A 17,218-nucleotide genomic window follows, 5' to 3' on the forward strand; every position below is an offset into this window, starting at 1 on the left:
TCAATATGGGGAATACATTAGCCCCTCACAGTCTGTAATGTAGTTGCTTTCACAACTCCTCCGTGAGACAGGGAAATGCTGCTGTCCCCTTCTTAGAGATGAGGAGCTATCAAGAACAATTATATAAAATTTTTGCTGTTAAAGTTTGAGAATGTGCCAAAGATGGCGATGAAGAGGAGAATGAAAACGACGATGATGAAGATGATAATAATGATTCACAGGGAATTAGAGGCACTGGGCTGTCATTAGCAGGACTGCAGCTCCCTTTCTCTCTCTTATGCTACAATCCCTCACTCCCCCTTCCTCTGTTTCTCCTTTTTGATAAAGCCCCTTTCCGGAGCCAGTCAGGACAGGTTCCCATTGTGCTGGACTCCACACAAACACATGGGACCTGATCTGATATCAATTGAAGCCACTTAAACATCCCCTTGGGTTTCAATGGCATTTGGGTCAGAGCGCTACACACATTCTCCCGGAATCGGAGGGCAAGAAATGAGATCACTTAGGGAAGGAGTTTGTGTGTCTTATAAGGAGAGGATACGCAAACCAGGGTAAGAGTTTCCTGTTTAAATCTGTGCCTCTCTCTGCCCAGCCTGCACCCGGAGAGACAGTCCTCAGCCCCCGTGTCTGTGCAGTGACCAGCCAGTCCCCTGAGACCTTTCCCCTCCAGCACCCGGAAAAATGAGGCTTTGACTCCATGTAGTGTTCCTTGCAGTGGCTTTGGAAGGTATTTTCTCCCCTCACACCCATTGGCAGAGGACGGGGGAAGGTAACTGTCTATTATTGCTCTGAATATTAATGCGATGTATAATAACTTTCTATTCCCAGGTGTCCGGTCCTAGGTGCAGCTGGTGGAGTCCGGAGGGGATGTGAAAAAGCCCGGAGACTCTCTCCGCCTCTCCTGCAAAGCCTCCGGGTTCACCTTCAGCAGCTACACTATGAGCTGGGTCCGACAGGCTCCCAGGAAGGGGCTGGAGTGGGTCTCATGCATTTATTCTGATGGGAGCCAACAGTATTATGCAGACTTAGTGAAAGTCCAATTCACCATCTCCAGAGACAACCCCAACAACCTGCTGTATCTGCAAATGACCGGCCTGAAGCCCGAGGACACCGCCCGGTATCACTGTGCGGGACACACACTGAGGGGAAGCCGGGCTGAGCTCAGACAAAAACCTGCCCTCGCTGGCTAAGCACAAACTCTCCACTGGGGGGCGCTGGAGTTCTACAGCTCGCAGCGGAGAGACACTGAGCGAGAAAACTCCTGTCTTCAGCTGCCTGTCTGTGACTCTCACACACACAGATGCAGACACAGACTAACCGCACTGGTTTTTGTTTGTTTGTTTGTTGTAGTGCTTATATTCTCAGACGATTACTATCTTCTGAAGGCAGCAAATATAACTCCAGTAACTCATGTGATCGAAAGCACATTGATATCAGCCCAAAGACTCCCATTTCACTCACCTGATTTGAATAAAGCCCTTATTAACTGGAAATGGATCTAGGACTGTACAGTAAATATAGTGCTTTTGCCAACAGAATAATTAATCTCTACCGAACAGTAATAGGATTTCAGAGATGCTGTAAGGGAACTAAGGGCCCAAATCCTACTGAATTTTGTTAGCATTTAAGTGCCTAATTCCCTTGGGCTCTTTTGAAATCCCAACGAAAACCACAAGAAAAGAGGTATAATTTCCCTTCTCCAAATATTCCTTCATTCCTAAGAAGGTGCTGTCCTGCACTTATATTTCTCTGAGAAGCTCAAAGACCCCTAGGAGTGTTAAATGACCAAATCCTATTTATTTACATTTAATTTGGGCGTCCAAATACCTTAGGCGGTTTCACACTTTGCTGAGCTGAATTCACTGTGTCAGGGGAACATGCGTCCCACGGCGAGATCCCCGTGTGTAGACAAAAATCAAACTCTGTCATCTCTTATATTCATGTTGTGAAACAGGCATGCAAATCCCTGCCCCCGCCCCCCCCACGGGTTCCTGTTTAAATACAAACCCTGGATTGGAAGAGCCCCAGTCTCTCCCCAGACACAGAACTGCCCGGGCCTGGCTGCTGGGGACAGTTTGCATCTTCATTTAAAATGAACCTGCTACTGATTTTCCTGTTCATGCTGGAGGCCCCTTCAGGTACGTGTCTATCGGGGGTCAGGAGGGTTCATTGCTGCAGTGACTGCAGAAGATCAGCCATTCAAGGCAGCCTAAGGGAATGAAGTGCCCGGATCCTAATGTAATTCAGTGGCATTTGGGTGTCTCGCTAGCTTAGGCGCGGTCTCAGGATGTTTAATTTTCACATGTTCCCCACTCCCAGGGGTTAGGAGCCTGGCTCATGGTTTCATTCTGTGTTTCCTTCCCAGGTGTCCTCTCCCAAGTGCAGCTGAAGGAAACGGGCCCAGGAGCGGTGAAACCCGGGGAGTCCCTGACACTCACTTGTACCATCTCTGGAGACTCAGTTTCTAGCACCAGCGTCACCTGGACCTGGGTCCGGCAGCCCGCGGGGAAAGGGCTGGAATGGGTAGGGCGCATTTACTACAGACCGAGCCAGTGGCACACTAACTACGCCAGCTCTCTGCAGAGTCGAACGACCATCACACAAGACACTTCCAAGAACCAGTTCTCCCTGCAGCTCCGCTCGCTGACAGCTGCAGACACGGCCATGTATTACTGTGCCAGAGAGACACAGTGACACAGCAAAGCAGGGACTGGTACAAAAAGGGGAAGCATATTCTGACCAGTGCAGGGAGACAATCAGAATGGAAAGAGCTGTTATTCCCATCATTGAAATGCATGTAAGTGAAAGAAAATGGAAGGGGAGGCGGGTAAGGAATTTGAGGGAATTTTCTACATATCTGTGGACCAAAGTGATGTAACAAAGAGGAGGATCATGAGCTTTAGTGACAAGCCTCAACCCCCTGGTCGCAATATTTCTAAAATCGCTACTGGTTCTAGTCCAGCAAAATTCAATCTTACAGACATTCCAAGGGGTTGAGAGAGAAACTAACTAGCAAACCCCGTCCTTCCACACTGCTCGGGAAAGAGAAATAGAGAAAGAGACAGAAAACGACTGACTGAAGAAATGATGTTGATCTGTGAAGTTTTGAGAAGCACCTACGTTAATCAGGAGCCGCTCTGAACCAGGCAGTTACCTGCCTGAAGGATCTGGTCCTGGAGGGGTCTGCCCGGGAGAACAGGGCCCGGGGGGCTTATTCAGCCTGGGTCACCGCCATTGGGGTGAAAGCCCAGGGCGGGGTGGGACCATATGATGATTGGGACGGGGATATCTGGTGTGATCCAGATCCCCTGGATCCAGGCCCCGGGTGGCCGGACCCCAGACACCGTGTTGTGGTGGTCCAAAACTATGGGCCTGTGCCCCCAGGGGCGGGGCAGCCCCAAGTACTGGACACACTATGGCAGAGACTGAGATGACTCCCACACAAGCAATAGAGTTAGCAAAAACCCTGGGTGGCCCCTCGCGCTCCGGGTTCAGCGGGTGGGCCTGGGACATGGTGACCCTGTGTTTGGATCAGGGACTGAACCCAGCTGAGACCCGACGGGTGTTAAAAGCCACGTCCGGGTTGGGAGGAGATTTAGCAGGGGCGGCTCGGCAGCAAACTGGTCATGCCGCACCCAATAGTATCTTTGATATGTTGGCGGGGATGACGCCTGCCGTGGGGCCGTGCGCGTTGTTGGCAGAGTTTGTCTCGGTGGCTGCTGTGCCTGGGGAAGACCCCGTCCGGTTCATGGAGAGAATGGTTCACCTGGCATGTTTGTGTGGCCGGGGTGTGGCTGCCATAGAGGGAGGGCAGGTTCCCCCGACCATAGCTCAAATAGTCCTGCCTCCGGAGGAATTGAGGCTGGTCGCCCAGGGTCTCCCAGTCCACGTACAGCAGGCGATCGGGAGGTGGAGACCCGGGGAACCCGCGGATGTGGAAGCCCAGCTGGACGCAGTCAGGCAGGCTGCTCTCAGCGCCCCGACGGTGCCACAACCACCAATGGGCAAGGCTTCTAAGGGGCGGCAGTAGATCACAGAAACCTCAGCAGACCAGACTCTCGGTCTGGAAACCGGAGGGGGCAGTCCTGCCTGCGGAATAACCTCTGGTGGGTTTTGCTGGAACAGGAGGAGGAACAGGGGGAGGGAAACCCACTGGGGAGCTGATGCTCCGGTGCGTGCAGTTGGGGATACCCCTTCCTGCAGGGGAGCAGAGTGGTGTCCCGGCCCCATCAGGAGCAGCACCAGCCGGCTTGGATCGGCCAGTTCAAGTCCCCTGGGGGAGCCCACAGGAGGACAGATGCCCAGAGGACAGGTGGCGATGGGTAGCCACCTTGTCCCCCAATCAGAAGGGCGTCTAGTAGTCCAAATGAGGGTAGGAATGACACGGACCCCCTGCGTGGCACTGGTGGAAACTGGTGCAGCAGTTTTATTTTTACCCTCCCCCCCCCAAATGTGTGCAAGTTCGGTCAGTTGTGCTGGCTGCTTATGGGGACCAGGAGGGGAGAGGAAACTTGTTGTCAGCACCTAGGTGGGAGTTGGCAGATTTGGTGGCTAACCTCCCCTGGGTTCATTGGCGGATGGCAGGCAAAGTTATCCTGGGGATTGATCAGCCCAGAGAGCTCCGTTTGGTGGTAGATTGTGCCAGTTGCTGCGTGTGGCAGGTCCCCGCTGTGGGTTGGGGGGAAGATCTACAAGGAGGGGTCTCTGGGGTGCTAACCCGCTCTATGTTGGGGGTGGCAGCTGTGGAGGTACCAGAGACAGATGAATGGGAAAAGCAGATTCCCGGGGTCGGGGCTCAGGATAAATCCGATTGTGGTCTCTGGAAGGGGGGGCCCATTGTCGTTCAGGGTCCCCCGGTGCCGCCCCAGGAACAAGACAAGTATCTTCCTGAGGCAGAGCACGCTGTGGGTGAGACATTGGACGCCCTGATAGCCCAGGGAGTGGTTCGTTCAACTCCCTCTCCTTTCAACTCCCCCACCTGGCCGGTCCGCAAGGCAGACGGGAAGACCTGGCGACTAACTATAGACTACGGCCGGATCAATGCTTGCACCCCACAGCGGGCTCCAGTGGTGGCAGACATGACCGCATTGATGGAAAGTATTCCGCCCGAGGCAAAGTGGTTTTCAGTGATTGATCTAGCAAACTGCTTCTTCGCCATCATGTGCCAGCAATGCCCCGCTGCATGTACATTGGCCAAACCGGACAGTCTCTACACAAAAGAATAAATGGACACAAATCAGACATCAAGAATTGTAACATTCAAAAACCAGTAGGAGAACACTGCAGTCTCCCCAGACACTCAATAGCAGACTTAAAAGTCACCATTCTTCAACCAGAAAAACCTTCAAAAACAGACTTCAGCGAGAAACTGCAGAACTGGAATTAATCTGCAGGATTGACACCATCAAATTAGGCCTGAGTAAAGACGGGGAGTGGCCGGGTCACTACAAAAAATAATTTCCCCTCTGTTGATACTCACACCTTCTCATCAACTGTTGGGGATGGGCCACTTCCACCCTGATTGAAGAACAGGAGTACTTGTGGCACCTTAGGCCTGGTCTACACTACGACTTTAATTCGGATTTATCAGCTTTAATTCGAATTAACCCTGTAACCGTCCACACAACGACGCCATTTAATTCGATGTAAAGGGCCCTTTAAATCGATTTCTGTACTCCACCCCAACGAGCGGAGTAGCGCCAAAATCGATTTTAGCAATTCGAATTAGGGTTAGTGTGGCCGCAATTCGATGGTATTGGCCTCCAGGAGCTATCCCACAGTGCATCATTGTGACCGCTCTGGACAGCAATCCGAACTCGGATGCACTGGCCAGGTAGACAGGAAAAGCCCCGCGAACATTTGAACTTCATTTCCTGTTTGCCCAGCGTGGAGAGCACAGGTGACCACAGATACCTCATCAGCACAGGTAACCATGCAGGCTGATAATCGAAAAAGAGCACCAGCATGGACCGTGAGGGAGGTACTGGATCTGATCGCTGTATGGGGAGAGGATTCAGTGCTTGCAGAACTTCGTTCTAAAAGACGAAATGCAAAAACTTTTGAAAAAATTTCCAAGGGCATGATGGAGAGAGGCCACAATAGGGACTCTGAGCAGTGCCGCGTGAAGGTCAAGGAGCTCAGACAAGCCTATCAAAAAACAAAGGAGGCAAACGGTCGCTCCGGGTCAGAGCCGCGGACATGCCGCTACTACGCCGAGCTGCATGCAATTCTAGGGGGGGCTGCCACCACTACCCCACCTTTGTTCGTGGATTCTGGGTCGGGGATAGTCTCGACGCCTGAGGATTCTGCCGATGGGGTAGAGGAGGAGGAGGAGGAGGAGGATGAGCTTGCAGAGAGCACACAGCACTCCATTCTCCCCAACAGCCAGGATCTTTTTATCACCCTGACTGAAGTACCCTCCCAAGCCTCCCAAGCCAGTACCCAAGACTCTGACCCCATGGAAGGGACCTCAGGTGAGTTTACCTTTTAAAATATAAAACTTGTTTTAAAAGCAAACGGTTTTTAATGATTACTTTGCCTGACTTTGCATTCGCGGTCAGTTCAGCTACTGGAAAAGTCTGTAGCTACTGGAAAAGTCTGTTAACGTGTATGGGGATGGAGCGGAAATCCTCCAGGGACATCTCCATGAAGCTCTCCTGGAGGTACTCCGAAAGCCTTGCCAGAAGGTTTCTGGGCAGTGCATCCTTATTCCCTCCTCCATGGTAGGACACTTGACCACGCCATGCTTGCAGCAAGTAATCTGGTATCATTGCCTGACAAAGCCTGGCAGCGTATGGTCCCGGTGTTTGCTGGCATTCAAGCAACATCCGTTCTTTATCTTGTTGTGTAATCCTCAGGAGAGTGATATCACTCCTGGTAACCTGGTTGAAATACGGGAACTTAATTAAGGGGACAGAGGTGGCCGTTCCTACTGGGCTGTTTGCCTGTGGCGGAAAATAAATCCTTCCCTGCAGTTAGCCAAGCGCAGATGGGAAATTGGCCCTGAAGTTTTCCGCGTTTGGCTAGCAGGGATCTTCCCTGTTACCAGCCACGCGGTGGGGGGAGGGTACCGTGATCATCCCAGAGAATTCATGGCGAGGGGGGGGGGTCGGCGGCGGGGGGGGGTAGTTTGGTGCCTGCAGGGATCTTCCCTGATACCAGCCACGCGGTGGGGGGAGGGGTACCGTGATCATCCCAGAGAATTCATGGCGGGGGGGGGGGTTAGTTTGTTTTCTGGTGCTGCTGAATGTTAACAGAAAAACCGCAGCACTCTACTTGCCTGAAGGGGCCCAGACAAGCCCCCCCACACTGCCCCCCCCCAACTGGCTGAGATTGGCCAGGCTTCTGCAGCACTCTACAGGCTATGCTTGGTATGTGGGAAAGGAGGGTGCAGAAGCTGTAAAACAATGGCTTACCATGGCCGCATGCAAGCCGAATTCTGTTGCCCAGACCTGTGATCTCTAGCAGCAAAGCCACAAGCACTCAGCATTAAGAGGCAAAATGCGACCTTGCACAGAAATCACATGTGCTATGTAATGTGAACAGTGTTGGTCACCGTGAAAGAGTATAAGCATTGTTCTGCAAAATGTAGCTTTTAAAACAATTCTCTCTTTTTTCCCCTCCCTACAGCAGCTGCAAATTCCTCAAGCCTCCCTCCTCCATCCCGAAGGTTATCACAGATAAGGCGTCGTAAGAAGAAGACGCGGGAGGACATGTTTTCTGAAATTATGCAATCCAGCAGGAGTGACAGAGCTCATCTGAATGAGTGGAAGGAAACAGTTTCAAAGTATAGGAAAGAAGTCAGTGAACGTGAGGAGAGGAGGGACCAACGTGAGGAGAGGAGGGACCAACGTGAGGAGAGGAGAGACGATCGAGATGAGAGATGGCGGCAGGAAGACCAGAGGATGAAGGATGCAACGCTGGGGCTGCTCCGGCGTCTGGTGGAGGTTCAGGAACGACTGCTGGAAAACAGACTGCCGCTTCAGCCCCTGTTCCACCCTCCCCCCTCCCCATGTTCCGTATCCTCCTCCACCCAGACGTGTAAGAACGCGGGGGGGGAGGCTCCGTACACCTTCCCATTCCACCCCAGTAGACAGCCCAAGCAAAAGGCTGTCATTTTTTTAACCTTTTCTTTGTGGCTTTTTCCTTCCCAGCAATCCTCCTCCCAAATACCACCCGGGTTCCCTCCCTCTTTTTCTAATCTATTAATAAAGAATAAATGATTTTTAAATGATAGTGACTTTATTTGGTTTGAAAGAAAGCTGGGGGAAGGGGCAGGGTGGGTTCCTTACAGAAAATCAGTCAGTAAAGGGGGAGGGTTTTCATGAAGGAGAAACAAACAGATATTTCACACGGTAGCCTGGCCAGCCATGAAACTGGTTTTCAAAGCTTCTCTGATGCACAGCGCTTCATGGTGTGATCTTCTAATCGCCCTGGTGTCTGGCTGCGCGTAATCAGCAGCCAGGCGATTTGCCTCAGCCTCCCACCCCGCCATAAAGGTCTCCCCCTTACTTTCACAGAGATTGTGGAGCACACAGCAAGCAGAAATAACAATGGGGAGATTTCTTTGGCTGAGGTCAGAGCGAGTCAATAATGAACGCCAGCGACCTTTTAAACGGCCAAATGCACATTCTACCACCATTCTGCACTTGCTTAGCCTGTAGTTAAACAGCTCCTGACTCCTGTCCAGGCTGCCTGTGTATGGCTTCATAAGCCATGGCATTAAGGGGTAGGCTGGGTCCCCAAGAATAACTATGGGCATTTCAACATCCCCAACGGTTATTTTCTGGTCCGGAAAGTAAGTCCCTTGCTGCAGCCCTTTAAACAGAGTAGTGTTCCTGAAGACGCGAGCGTCATGAACCCTTCCCGCCCAGCCCGCGTTGATGTTGGTGAAACGTCCCTTGTGATCCACAAGTGCTTGCAGCACCATTGAAAAGTACCCCTTGCGGTTTATGTACTCGGTGGCTTGGTGCTCCGGTGCCAAGATAGGGATATGGGTTCCGTCTATTGCCCCACCACAGTTAGGGAATCCCATTGCAGCAAAACCATCCACTATAGCCTGCACATTTCCCAGAGTCACTAACTTTCGTAGCAGCACCTGAGTGATTGCTTTGGCTACTTGCATCACAGCAGCCCCCACAGTAGATTTGCCCACTCCAAATTGATTCCCGACTGACCGGTAGCTGTCTGGCGTTGCAAGCTTCCACAGGGCTATCGCCACGCGCTTCTCAACTGTGAGGGCTGCTCTCATCTTGGTATTCTGGCGTTTCAGGGCAGGAGACAGCAAGTCACAAAGTTCCATGAAAGTGCCCTTACGCATGCGAAAGTTCCGCAGCCACTGGGAATCGTCCCAGACCTGCAACACTATGCGGTCCCACCAGTCTGTGCTTGTTTCCCTTGCCCAGAATCGGCGTTCCATGGATAGAATCTGCCCCATTAACAACATGATCTCCAAAGCACCGGGGCCTGTGGTTTCACTGAATTCTGTGTCCGTGTCCGTGTCCATGTCCTCATCATGCTTGTCGCTGCGCTGCCGCCGCCGCTGCCTCCTCGCCTCGTTTTTCTGGTCCTGGCTGAGCATAAACTCCACGAGAACGCGCGAGGTGTTTGCAATATTCATGAGTGCTGTCTTGACCTCAGCGGGCTCCATGCTTGCCGTGGTATGGAGTCTGCAGTGTTCACCCACCCAGGAAAAAAGGCGCGAAAATGGTTGTCTGCCGTCCGTTGCTTTCATGCAGGGAGGGAGGGAGGGAGGAAGTGAGGCTGTACCCAGAACCACCTGCGACGATGTTTTTTGTCCCATCAGGCACTGGGATCTTAACCCACAATCCCAATGGGCGCGGGAGACTGCGGGAACTATGGGATAGCTATGGAATTGCTACCCACAGTGCAACGGTGCAGAAATCGACGCTAGCCCCGGTACTTGGACGCACACCACCGAATTACTGTGCTAGTGTGGCCGCACTCATTTCGGCTTTATACAACCTGTTTCTCAAATCCGAATTATCTAAATTCGGATTAATCCCGTAGTGTAGACATACCCTTAGAGACTAACCACAAGTACTCCTGTTCTTCTTTTTGCGGATACAGACTAACACGGCTGTTACTCTGAACCCTGATTGAATTGGCCTCTTTAGCACTGACCCCTCCCCCACTTGGTAAGGCAACTCCCGTCTTTTCATGTGCTGTATATTTATAGCTGCCTACTGTATTTTCCACTCCATGCATCTGATGAAGTGGGTTTTAGCCCACGAAAGCTTGTGCCCAATAAATGTGTTAGTCTCTAAGGTGCCACAAGGACCCCTCCTTGTTTTTACTGATACAGACTAACACGGCTACCCCTCTGAAACCGCTCCTCAGCATTTCCTAGGGCAGAGGTGGGGAAACCACGGCCTGCGGGATAGTCCTGCCCGGCCCTTGAGCTCCCAGCTGGCCCAGGGTGGCTAGCCCCCCGCTCTCCCCGTCACCCGCAGCCTCAGCTCGCTGTGCCACCAGCGCTCTGGGCAGTGGGGCTGCGAGCTCCTGCCAGGCAGGGCAGCTGCGAGAGCCGCCGGCCTGCTCCGGTGCTCTAGACAGTGTGGCGGCATGGCTGGCTCTGGCTGGGCGGTGCGGCTGCCAGTCCTGGTACTCTGAGTGGCATGGTTAGGGGGTATGGGGGTTGGATAAGGGGCAGGAGATTCCGGGGGGTAGTCAGGGGACAGGAAGCAGGGGGCGTTGGATAGGCATGGGAGTCCCGGGAGGGGGCTGTCAGGGGGAGCGGGTGTGGATAGGGGTCAGGGCAGTCAGGGGACAGGGAGCAGGGGGCGTTGGATAGGGAGTGGAGTCCTTGGGGGGCAGTTAGGGGTGGGGGACAAGGAGCAGGAGGGGTTGGATGGGTCGGGGGTTCTGAGGGGAGAGTCAGGGGGCGGGAAGTGGGTGGGGGCAGGGGGGGCTGTGGCAAGGCTGTTGGGGGAGGCACAGCCTTCCCTACCCGGCCCTCCATACAGTTTCGGAACCCTGAGGTGAGCCTCGGGCCAAAAAGTTTGCCCACCCCTGTCCTAGGGGGTAGATGAGGCAGCTCCCCGCTCACTGTGCTGGTTTTTGCAGACCCCATCATCAAGCACCTAACTCATCTCTACACCTGCATCCCTACCTCTAGGGCAGCCCCACCTGCCCAGATGGGGAGTTGCAGGGGACGGCTCCTCTCACACCCCTCTCCTGGCCCCTTCTCAGCCGCAAGGGCCAGTCCCAGCCAGTGTCTTCTCCAGGTTCTCCCACTGGGCCTCCTGGTCTCAGCCCATCACACAATAGTTCAGTCCCCTCCCAAGGGCAGCTCTGAACCAAGGTCCTTCCCCATTTCAGGGGCTAGACTTCAGTTCCCCTCCTCCCTTGTGAGGGTACTGGGCCCCGGGTTTCTCCCTCTGGGAGTCCATGGGCCACTTCAACCAGCCTCCCACCCCTCCTGGGCTCTTGGGTCCCCAGGCCTGATCCTGTGGGGTGCGGGGGCAAAGGGGGCAATTGTCCCAGGGCTATGGTTACCATATTTGAATTTAGAAAAAAGAGGACACTCTGGGGGAGGGAGTAGCCCCACCCTCTAGCCACTCCCTCCCACTTCCCGCTCCCTGACTGCCCCCCACAGAACCCCCAACCCATCCAACCCCCCCTGCTCCTTTTCCCCTGATCGCCCCCTCCCGGGACCCCTTCCCCTAACCACCCCCCAGGACCCCTATCTAAGCCTCCCTTATCTTTGTCCTCGACTGCCCCCTCCTGAGACCCCCCACCCTAACTGCCCCCCTAGGACCCCACTTCCTACCTGTCCCCTGACTGTTCTGACTCCTATCCACACCCCTGTCCCCGCCAGATCCCTGGGACTCCCACACCTATCCAACCGCTGCCTGTCCCCTGACTGCCCCCCCGAACCCCAAACCCATCTCACGCTCCCTGTCCCCTGACTGCCCCAATCCCTCTCTACACCCCTGCTCCCTGACAGACCCCCAGAACCACCACCCCATCCAACCCTCCCCCTGCTCCCTGTCTCCTGACTGCCCCAATCCCTCTCCACACCTCTGCCCCCTGACAAGCCCCCCCCCCCAGAACCCCTGACCCACCCAACCCCCCGCTCCCTGTCCCTTGACTCACTGCGCTCCCTGCCCTGCCCCAACCCCAGCTCACCTCCGCTCCGCTTCTGCCTGCTGCCTTGAGCGCACAGCTGCGCCGCTCCGCTTCTCACCCCCTCCCTCCCAGGCTTGCCACCGAACAGCTGTTTGGCGGCAAGCCTGGGAGGGAGGGTTGAGAAGCAGAGCGGAGCGGCGCGGCTGTGCGCTCAAGGCAGCAGGCAGAGGCGGAGCGGAGGTGAGCTGGGGCGGGGTTCCCCTGCGCGCCCCCCCCAGGTTACCTACTGCAGGCAGCCCTCCCCGCGCCCCCCTGCCCCAGCTCACCGCCGCTTTTGGGTCTTTAAATAGCCGTCCAGGGGAAATCCGGACATTTTTAACTTTACAAATTCCGCCCGGACGGCTATTTAAAGACTGAAAAGCCGGACATGTCCAGGGGAAACCCGGACGTGTGGGTAACCCTACCCAGGGTAAAGGACCCTTTTAAATCACCCTGGCATGGGAGGCTAGCCCCCGGCTCCACCCCTTCTGCCTGCACCCTTCCCCCGCGGCCGAAGCCTGGAGACGCCCCACAGCCAGAGGAGCCAGACGCAGCCCCACCCCCGCCCGGAGGAGCCCCGGTCTGACGTTCCTGCTGAAGGGAATGAAGGGCCCCCCCACCTAATTAACGGAGCCCCTTAGGCTAGCTCGACTAATTAGGTGCCTCCTGGACCCTGGAGAGGAGGTGGAAGAAGGTGAGGTGATGGGAGAAATAGGAGATATGGGTGGGTCAGTGGGTTGAGGTGGGGGTGGGGGGTTTGGAGTGTCCCAGCCCCAGCCGGGGTGGGGAGAGCAGGCTGCAGGAGATGGAGGGGCTGGGGAGAGCAGGCTGTGGGGGTGGGGGAATTAGGCTTCGTGGGGAGGTGCCAAGATTTCTGGCGAGTTGCTGGCATTTGGGGGCATGTGGCTACCTGGGAGTGGTCGTATGGATAAAGTGGAGCAATCCAAGGTTTGAAGAAATCGATCTGTGATTGTATTTTCATTGGTGTCACTTTAAGAAGCTGCTTATGCTATTTGCTCTGTCTTAGACACTGATCCTGCAAACAGTTGTGCCTGTGGAGGGCTCCCATGCAGAGGCGTTTGCAGGATTGGGGGTTTAGTGAATCAATACCGGAGCACGTGGATAGGCCTAGCTCAGGGAATGGGCAAGCTATGGCCCGCAGGATGGATCCGGCCCATCAGGGCTTTGGATCTGGCCCACGGGATTGCCACCCCATGGTGCCGCAGGGCTAAACAGGGGAAGCGGCCGGCACCACGTCCCTGGGGCCCCTGGGGGAAAGGGGGCAGAGGGCTCTGTCCGCTGCCCTCGCCTGCAGGCACCACCCCCCGCAGCTCCCATTGGCTGGGAACGGGGAACCACAGCCAATGGGAGTTTCCGGGGAGGTACCCGCAAATGAGGGCAGCACGTGGAGCCTTCTTCCAGGAGCAGAGTGGGGACAGAGTGGGGACAGGGTGCCAGTGGCAGCCACCCCAGATCCACTCCAGGTAAATGGCACCAGACCGGAGTTTGTACCCTGCACCCCAACACCCTGCCCTTATCCCCTTCCTGCACACCGCACCCCCCACACACTCTGCCTAACCCCCTGCCCCAGCCCTACATTCATGGCCCTGCATGCAATTTCCCCACCCAGATGTGGCCCTCGGGCCAAAAAGTTTGCCCACCCCTGGAATAGAGAGAATCTTATTTAGTGGCTGGCAATGCAGAAATAGAATCCGCCTCAGTTACTATGAATAATGAGCTTTCGTCCCTTCAGCCCGCTTTGTAAACATGAACTAAGAGGAAGAAACGCCAGAGACATTGTATAACGACTGGTGGTGGAATATCCCCTCTCCCCCCAGTGTTTGCACACCAACATTTTGCCACTATTCGCACAGATGTGCAGAAGGCTGAATGGTGCTTGTGCAGCACGTTGTGGCTGCTGAACAATTCAAGACCGGGCTGTGATATATCAGGACAAGTGGGGGGAGGTAGTTAAAGGTTCAGTTTTGCTTCCTGTGTAACTTCAGGATCGTTCCTACCCACCTGGCTGTCACCTGAACACAGCTGTTTCGGACACTGCCCAAGAAATGCACCGAGCCCTTTTCGTTTGGGATTTTCGAAGGCACCCAAATGATTTAGGTACCTGCATCCCACTGCTTGGCAACGGGAATGGGACTCCTCGCTCCTTCGGCCTCCTTTGAAAATCTCAGCCTAAGTGACTGGCCCAAGAGCACAAAGTGAATCTGTAGCAGAGACAAAACTGACCCCAGGGTCCCTGATTCACAGCCCATAAAACACCCCATCGTGCTCTTTGCAGAGAACTATGAAGCGCTGCAGCGTCAGGAGAGGGACTGGTGGGGCCTGGGCCTGTCCCAGCTTCATGTTCTACATCCCTGGGGAGGGCTCTCATGCAATGGGCTTCGACAGGGCGAGCGGGTTGGAAACAGCAGTGGAGAGGGGTTTGGTCCAGGGGCCAAACTGACAGGAACAGGCCGTGAGGAAGCATCGCTCTCAGATTGTCTGTAGGTCCTGTCCCGAGTCTGGGGCAGGGAATCCTTCTTCCCCTTCTGTTTTCACATAGCCCCCTTCTCCAGCTCAGAGTTCTGGTCTCTTCTCTACTGTACCAGGTCACCCCCCGACCCTCACTGCGCCACGCCCCCACCCCCATCAGCCTCTCGCCCGGCCCTGCCCACTCGCTGAGTTCAGACCCTTTTATTTCCCACCCGCCCGGCTCGCCCCGAATATGCAAAGCTGCCACATCCGACTCCCTACTTAACCGCTGACTCCGGCATCTCAGCCAAAGGCCCCGCATCTGGCCCAGGGACTTACAGAGCTGCGCTCCCATCCCATCACCATGCTGGGTCTGCTGAGAATCTGCGTTTTCCTGCTTGGCCTCTCAGGTGAGTTTGTTTCTCTGTTCACCCGTCGGTTTTAGATCACTCTGCAGTTCATGGGCTGAGGGTTTTTCCCTAAAGTTCCCAAGTTATCTTGGAACGTGTATCTAGGAAAGTCAATAGTGCTCGTGCTCCCAAATAATGTGAGTGCTTTAGAAAATCCCCTCCACAACTCATCCTGTGTGGGAAGACATTGAGATCCGGGGAGTCACTAGGGCGTGTTTAGATTAATCTCTACATACACTAGAGAGAAGGAGACAGACCCGTATCTGTCAGTGTCTCTAATCTGTTGTTTTTAAACATTACTTTTAACAGCCCGCTTTGTTTCTCTCCAGGGGCCCGGGCACAGGTGGCTCTGACCCAGTCCAGCCCGGAGGTTAAGAAACCCGGGGAATCCACTAAACTCACATGTGCCGTGAGCGGCTTTGATCTCAGCAGCTATACCATGTACTGGGTCCGACAGGCTCCGGGAAAGGGGCTGGAGTGGCTGCTTTATTATTATTCATCGTCTAGCAACAGCTACTCCCCGACCATCCAGGGGCGATTCACAGCCTCCAAGGACAGCTCCAATTTCTACCTACACATGACCAGCCTGAGAGCGGAGGACACCGCCGTGTATTACTGCGCGAGGGACACAGTGAGGAGAAGCCGGTCTGAGCTCAGACACAAACCTCCCCCGGTGTTAATTTAAAAAGAAGCCCCCAGCAGGTGGCGCTCCGGAGCTACACACAGCAGGGAGCCCATGGCAGCAAACACACTCAGCCGGGACAGGCTGGTCTGTCTCCTTCGTCCTCCTCTCCCTGCACCAACAGGACTGACACAATCCTTTAAACAAACGCGTGCAAAAGGGCCAGGTTGTCTCTCCTGCGGCTTGTCTTCCTTTGCCTCAATCAAACACAGGCCGGGAAAGGAAAACAGTTAAGCACTAATTAGTATGTGACATTTATTTGCTTCTCTCAGGCACCAGGGAGTAGCTGCTCCTACTGCTCCAAGTGAAGTCAATGATTAGTTTATCATTTTGCATGATGGCCCCTGGAGTCACAGTCATGGGCCAGAGCTCTATTGTGCGAGGCGCTGCACAAACAGATCAAACAGCCGGTCAGAGCCCCACGGAGCTTATGAACCGTAAGACAAGAGACAACAGATGGGCAGGGGGAGATACATGGGGGAGGGGAGACAAGGAACCAGTGAGACAATATTGATCAGCATGATCGGCAGGGACCCCTCAGCAAACCAGCCGCCCGTTGTCAATACCTTCTTATGCTCCAGGGCAGAGGAGGATTTTAGGAGCGCTTTGAAGGGAAATAATGAGCAGCGTTAACCAAATTCCCCACTCCCCCCAGCCTATCCCGCTCCCAAGGCGAGGGGCAGCCGCGGGGAAAAGCAGATGGCTACTTGTTTAAATAGTTAACAAATGGACAAAGGAGGCTTCCGTAGGAAGATGGACATTGTCACTGTGGATGAGAACAGGCACCAAACTAGCCCATTCGCCTACCTCCTCTAGCGGTAACGCCAACTGCATCAACATTGCAAGGGGCAGTTATAGAGAATCGAACCCCAGGGGAATTTCCCTCTGTACCTCTCCTGCCTGGAGTGGAGCAGGGCTGGGGAAAGGCCAAGGGAGCCGGGGAGCTCCGGCCTAGGAAAGCCCCAGGCTGCAGGCCTGGTAAGGCCTATTAGGTACTGGGTTGCAGGCAGGGCCGGTACTTCCATTTAGGCGACCTAGGCGGTCACCTAGGGCAGCAGGATTTGGGGGGCGGCAGTTCTGTGGCGGGGGGTCCTTCACTCGCTCCGGGTCTTCAGCGGAAATTCTGCGGCGGAGTGTTCTTCATCGCTCCGGGACCCGCAGCTGAAGTGCCCCGAAGACCAGGAGCGCGGAAGGACCCCCCGCCTAGGGCGGCAAAAACCCTGGCACTGCTCCTGGTTGCAGGGGGCAGCCCATGGGTAGGCAGAGGCAGCAGGTCCGAACCCCTTTGCCTGTGATGAGTGGCTGACACTGCCGTCTGCCCCAGTGAACGGGGGCTAGATGGAGACTGGGCAGTAGCCAAGACTGAGGCGCAGTGGGGATAGTGGGTGGGGGTTCCCCTGGGAGGGGGAGACCCAGAGCTGTGAGGGGTAACTGCCAGGGGGCAGCACCCCAGACAACAGGGCACAGGGTCCGGGAGGGACACGGGGACCAAGCAGCAGTGGATCACTGGCCTGCAGGGGGCGCTCCG

The 17,218-nt window shown here is 54.9% G+C and overlaps 1 protein-coding gene and 1 gene segment (V, D, J or C); both read left to right on the forward strand.

The window, feature by feature from the left end:
- The first annotated feature begins 2,057 nt into the window (after nt 1-2,057).
- On the forward strand, nt 2,058-3,552 carry LOC128846246 (immunoglobulin heavy variable 4-61-like). The segment is given in 3 exon segments: nt 2,058-2,138; nt 2,366-2,692; nt 3,485-3,552. Coding segments are annotated over 3 exon segments (441 nt in total).
- Nucleotides 3,553-3,664: 112 nt separating this feature from the next.
- On the forward strand, nt 3,665-15,998 carry LOC128846247 (uncharacterized). The gene is made up of 4 exons (XM_054045242.1): nt 3,665-3,955; nt 14,906-15,008; nt 15,338-15,639; nt 15,963-15,998. The coding sequence occupies exons 1-4, from the start codon at nt 3,665-3,667 to the stop codon at nt 15,996-15,998; spliced, it is 732 nt and encodes a 243-aa protein (XP_053901217.1).
- Nucleotides 15,999-17,218: the final 1,220 nt, after the last annotated feature.

The sequence above is a fragment of the Malaclemys terrapin genome, chromosome 12, assembly GCF_027887155.1.
Source record: "Malaclemys terrapin pileata isolate rMalTer1 chromosome 12, rMalTer1.hap1, whole genome shotgun sequence".
NCBI classification, from domain to species: Eukaryota; Metazoa; Chordata; order Testudines; family Emydidae; genus Malaclemys; species Malaclemys terrapin.

What these genes read in the sequence shown, in the direction of transcription:
- LOC128846247 (XM_054045242.1), top strand. Translation starts at nt 3,665, where the DNA reads ATGACGCCTGCCGTGGGGCCGTGCGCGTTGTTGGCAGAGTTTGTCTCG. An exon ending in TTTCCTGCTTGGCCTCTCAG is followed by an intron (nt 15,009 to 15,337) that starts GTGAGTTTGTTT and finishes GTTTCTCTCCAG; the next exon opens with GGGCCCGGGCACAGGTGGCT. An exon ending in ATTACTGCGCGAGGGACACA is followed by an intron (nt 15,640 to 15,962) that starts GTGAGGAGAAGC and finishes TGCTTCTCTCAG; the next exon opens with GCACCAGGGAGTAGCTGCTC.